Here is a 5,320-nt window from a genome sequence, read left to right on the forward strand (position 1 = left end):
GGGGGGTAGATGTGTTTATGTGTGAATATGATATATTATTTAATTCTGTTACGTAATTTGAAACTCATAAAGTCAGGCAAGAACATGTATTCTATGAAAAGTCCAAAGTCGTGTTTCTGATTTCTGTATAATGGTTTGAAATACACCGCAACATTACCATTGGTTTGTTGCTGACAGGATACCTGTGTCCATTACGTCCCCAAAGAGTTAATTTAGACTTTTTGAAGTCGTTAAGAAAGAGCTCTGAGACAATCAATATGCATCACAACTTTATCGTTATTCCCTGAGGTAGAAATATTTTACTCGAGGTTTATGATAAGTACTACCACCCTGACATTGCAAAAGAATTATATGGTTATATTTTGTTGCTGTCGTGGATTTCGCATACAATGATAATGCTTTAAAACATGAATTTAAGTCTCGAAGAAACGTATGAGTTTGAAACCTTCTTGTTCTCTGCTTTCATTTTTCTCTGGGCCCATTCTATGTGTATAGCATGAGCATAGACTCAACGTACAACACCCTTTAGAACCACTATTAACAAAGTAAAGGTGAGATGCTTCTCCCCTTCTATAGTTAGCAAAGACAAAAAGTCACAAAGAGTAATAATACGATGTATATGATAATTTTGCCTACCAGTATGCCAGAAAGAGATTCCCACATGATCTCACTGATACTCCAGCTTTTCATGCCCAGGAAATACGTGTGGATATCCACCGTGTCCGACGATTTGAAAGACTTCCCTGTCGTGTTCGACGAAGACACGCTCATCGATGAAACGTTCGTTGACGAACATATTCTCAATGAAACTGTTCTCGATGAAAAGCTTTTCTTGAATGAGACTTTACGATGACCAACTGAAAAATTGCCAAATACTGGAAGAGAAAAATATATTTTCAAAAGCTACTGTGTCGAGTGTGGTAGACTGGAGTCTGCTCCGTCATTTTCTGACAATTCAAGAATGTCTTGGCTTCTATATTTTAGGAAATGGATCAGAACAAATGATTATTCATATATACAATCCTATAGTTCAGTTGATATCGTGTTGAACGAAGTGGAAGATCTAGGTTCGATTCCCAAACGGGGCGATATCGAACAAGGTTCTTTGGGGAGTTTTAGTCTGAAACTGCAACGCTGATGATCTTCACGAAGGAGTCCAGGATGCGGAGCTTTCGATTCTGAGCAGCACATAAAGCTGTTTTGAACTGAGTCCATACCTTACCACAGTACCCTTCCTTTACTCCCCCACAAACCAGTTTCAAATTTTCCTTGATCCTATTTTCTTTACTACAGCCAAAATGATCCGGAACCCTCTTATGTACTTACAGAGGTACACATACAAAGAAATAAATACTCACACACGCACGCACTCTCTCTCGCGCACGCGCACGCGCACGCGCACGCACACACACACACAGACACACACACACACACACACACAAACACACACAAACACACACACGCACGCACACACACACACACACACACACACACACACACACACATTCATACACCCATAAATATACGAGCAGTTGAAGTGATTGACATAATCATATTTCTGTTTAAATACCACATGTAAATTCACCCATGTACATAATACACACACACACACATACACACACACACACACACACACACACACATACAAATACACACAAATACACACAAATACACACACATACACACATGCAATTACAGATTAAGAATATACAACATACCCGAACGTTTTGTAATTGTAGACAGGTGTTTCTCTAATTCTCCATGGTTCTCATCCCCGAGGGTATAGACAACCACAAACTCCAGTCTGTCCATTTTGCTAGCAGCGTCCTCGATGTGAACCATTATCTTCCCTCCTGCCGTCACACATTGCACCGGGTCCACATCCCCATCCTCTACCTCGTTCACTAGAATCATCTTCCCAGTCAGATACGGGGAGGTACAGAGGAACTTGGATGACGCGGAGAGCGGGTCAGTGTCGGTTGTTGTCTGGTCAGCATCAGCGACCGTCGTGTTGTAACCTTTCCTCAGATCAACGACCAAGACGAGTGTGGTCCGGCCCGTGCCAGCCACGGACAGAGAGAACAGCTGTTGGTCTGTCTCAGTGATGTTCATCTTCATGGGTCTAAGAAAGTAACGTTGGCACAAAGGATTCGTGAACATTCCTTTTCTGCACGTAGCATTTTGTGCAATGATGAGCTTTATATTTGATTAAAAGCGGTATATATGTTTACCTACACCCAGACCCATTCTGTTTGGCTTTTCAATTTTTTTCATACTTCTACACCCCTGAAAGGAGTGCTTTTTATCTACATTTCCTTAGTGCAAATGAGTATGCCAAACAGTTTGAAACAAAGTTGTTTTTATTTCTCATACAGAATGTGTAAAAAAAAAAAGACAACTTGTATTGACAAATTAGAAGAAAAACATGATTTTATCCCTGAGTGTGGGATTATATAACTCTAAATTCGAAGAAAAACAATACAATACAAATCAAAACAAGTATCAACGTTATGCGCTGAAAACAATGAGTCTGTCAAGACGAAAAAACCCAACCCTCACCCCCCCCCCAAAAAAAAAAGCAAAAAGAAACGCACAGTAAAATCCCCTATTACCTATCCAGTTCAGAGTCGTCAAATGGTTTGAAGGTGACCTGAAACGTCTCGCCGGGGTCCAACACGAGGTCGGTGCGTTGCTCGGTGACCATCCTGACAAACGCAGTCCGGCTGTTGTCGGTCACATCCAAGATCTGGTGCTCATAACGTCCCCCGTCTCCCGGGTAACTCTGGAGCTGATGTAAGGTTTGAGTTCTTTGAAATTGTGAACCTTCGAAGTCGAAATAAGTGTTGAAGGTGTCTGTTCTTTGAAATTGTGAACATTATGTCGAATTAAGTGAGGAAGTTTATTTTTGTTGGAATATTGTGAATCTTCTTCTAAGTTGATTTAGGTGTTTAAGGTTTGTGTTCTCTTAAATTGTGAATCACTTGATAAGTCAAATTACGTGAGGAATATTGTTGATATTTGAAATTATGAAACGTCGAAATAGAATTAAGTGTGGATGCTTTGTCTTATTTGAAATTATGAATCTTGTAAGATCTTGTGTCGATTAGGTTTTTCGAATGTGTGAATCTTCTAAGTTGAAATAAGTATGGAATTAGAAGTTGACACCAAAAGGATTATGGCCCATAGTCATGAAACACGGAACATATTCTGATGACTTTTAATCCTTAGGTTTTTCTTTATTTTCTTTCTCTCTGTTGTTTCTGTCTGCCTATCTTACTCCCCCGCCCTCCCCCACATTAAATGACCATAAGTGTATTGCTGTGTCTGTTTACTCAAAAAAAAATAACAATTATGTCTGCCTACTGAATATGTGATGTTTGGTTTACGCAGGACATTTTATGAGAAGACTTATCTATCTTAGTGTATCTTACCAGTACACCGAGTCTTCCTTTTTCCAGTTTTGTCTCGAGATTTTGTGGAAGCCGCACAGTCGCTACGTCATCACTCAGCTCTTCTGGGAAAGGCGACCAGATCACGTGACATCGAAAAGCGAAGATTCCCGCGCTAGCTGAGGCCCATACTCCAGAGTTTGGCGCCATAGGAACAGCCGTTGTACCCAAGGACCACAGAAAGGATTCCATCGTAGCATATGTGTCCTCCATCTGCATGGGGGATTCAATTTAGTTTGGTTTGGTTGTTTTTTTAGATAGGCTTTTGCTGTTGTTGTTGTTGTTGTTGTTGTTGTTGTTGCTGTTGCTATTGCTGTTGCAGACGATGACGACGATGATGATGATGATGATGAGGATGAGGAGGAGGATGAGGAGGAGGAGGAGGAGGAAACCCAAGCAGTGAAACGTTGAGCTGCGTCTATTAAACAAGTTTTGAACATTTTATTTTGTAATGCTATTTTGTCTGAAATTCAAACAAGACTCTCCCTCCTACTCCTCTTTCCAAACAGTGATGATGATGATGATGATGTGTGCGTGCGCGCGCGCGCGTGCGTGTTTGTGTGTGTGTGTGTGTGTGTGTGTGTGTGTGTGTGTGTGTGTGTGTGTGTGTGTGTGTGAATGGCTTGCGAGCGCGCGCGTAGGTGTGTATTTGTGCGTGTTAGTGTGTAAGAGTGTTTATGTGTGAGTGTGCTTGTGTGTCTGTCTGTGTGTGTGAGTACGGGTGCGTGTGTGTGTTGCCATATGTGTATTATGAGAAAACATTAATTTTTCACACTTTCTACAGTGTTGTTCAAGAAAGAATTTGAACTCGCATTTACGAGTAAATGTAAAGTGCCAAGAATTTTGTTCACCTAGGAGTTAGGTGCAATAGAATAATCTACATTACTATTATTGTAATTTAAAGCATCTACAGTTACATGGGCAAATTTCAATGTCTAACCAGTATTGATATTTGACTTACGTTTCTTGGCAGACAGAAATTGATGTCAGGTTGAAGGTCACACAAGTTCAGCATGGAGTCAGAGATGTCTGACATAAGCTGCACAAACACTGAAAAGGAACAAAAGATAGGCTGAGAACGGTACATTCAAGGGAAAAGGTGTACTCAGGTTAGTGTACTTGGGGATTGTTCTTGATTTTGTTTCCTTTGATTGATTGATTGATTGATTGATTGATTGATTGACTGATTGGTTGTTTGATCACCGATTGATTGATTGATTGGTTGGTTGGTTGGTTATTTGCTTTCTTGCTTGCTTGTTTGCATGGTTGATGGATTAATGGATCAATTGATTGATTGATTGATTGATTGATTGGTTTCGTTGGTTGGTTTGTTGGTTGGTTGGTTGATTAATTTTTAGGGAGTTGTTGGGGGACTTAAAACGCGAATGAAGACAAATCTATTTGATTACACTTTCGGATGGATGATATATATGCTAAAAACAATGTATAGGATAATACCATATCAGAAAGAAGTAAAATATTATATTTTCACTCTTGCAACGGACTTATCTCTCGTTAAAAGCACCCTTTCTATACAAAGCAAGTGCTCTAAAACAAGGCCTCCGAAATATATCCCGATTACCATTCCGTTCCGGATCTTTATCTAATATTCTTTTGTCCATTTTTCAAATATTTGAATGGTTTTAGTTAGTCTTTCCTTTACTTTTACAAAAAGTTGCCCATGTATGTCTCTCTATCCACAGTTTAATTAATGAACAAGCCTCCACATCTACAAGACAGTTTCAATGACGCCCTGATGAGCTCATCTTATTCCACAATTCATGATGAACAGTATCCATCTATTGCTAAACCACGTATCCACCATCTCTGCACACAACTTCGTTCACCATTAAGGTACCATAATTTTCTAT

The 5,320-nt window shown here is 39.8% G+C and overlaps 1 protein-coding gene across 1 annotated transcript in view; it reads right to left on the reverse strand.

The window, feature by feature from the left end:
• Positions 1-4,624, reverse strand: part of LOC101855698 — a 12,000-nt gene extending 7,376 nt beyond the window's left edge. Inside the window, exons 1-5 of the mRNA XM_035973566.1 lie at positions 4,411-4,624; positions 3,432-3,662; positions 2,613-2,788; positions 1,719-2,122; positions 637-875 (exon numbers count right to left, since the gene is read on the reverse strand). Of these exons, the coding sequence (XP_035829459.1) occupies positions 637-875; positions 1,719-2,122; positions 2,613-2,788; positions 3,432-3,662; positions 4,411-4,536 (1,176 nt within the window). The 5' untranslated portion in view covers positions 4,537-4,624. The remainder of the gene's footprint in view (positions 1-636; positions 876-1,718; positions 2,123-2,612; positions 2,789-3,431; positions 3,663-4,410) is intronic.
• Between the last annotated feature and the right edge of the window lie 696 nt (positions 4,625-5,320).

Source organism: Aplysia californica, unplaced genomic scaffold (assembly GCF_000002075.1).
Source record: "Aplysia californica isolate F4 #8 unplaced genomic scaffold, AplCal3.0 scaffold01417, whole genome shotgun sequence".
NCBI lineage: Eukaryota > Metazoa > Mollusca > Gastropoda > Aplysiida > Aplysiidae > Aplysia > Aplysia californica.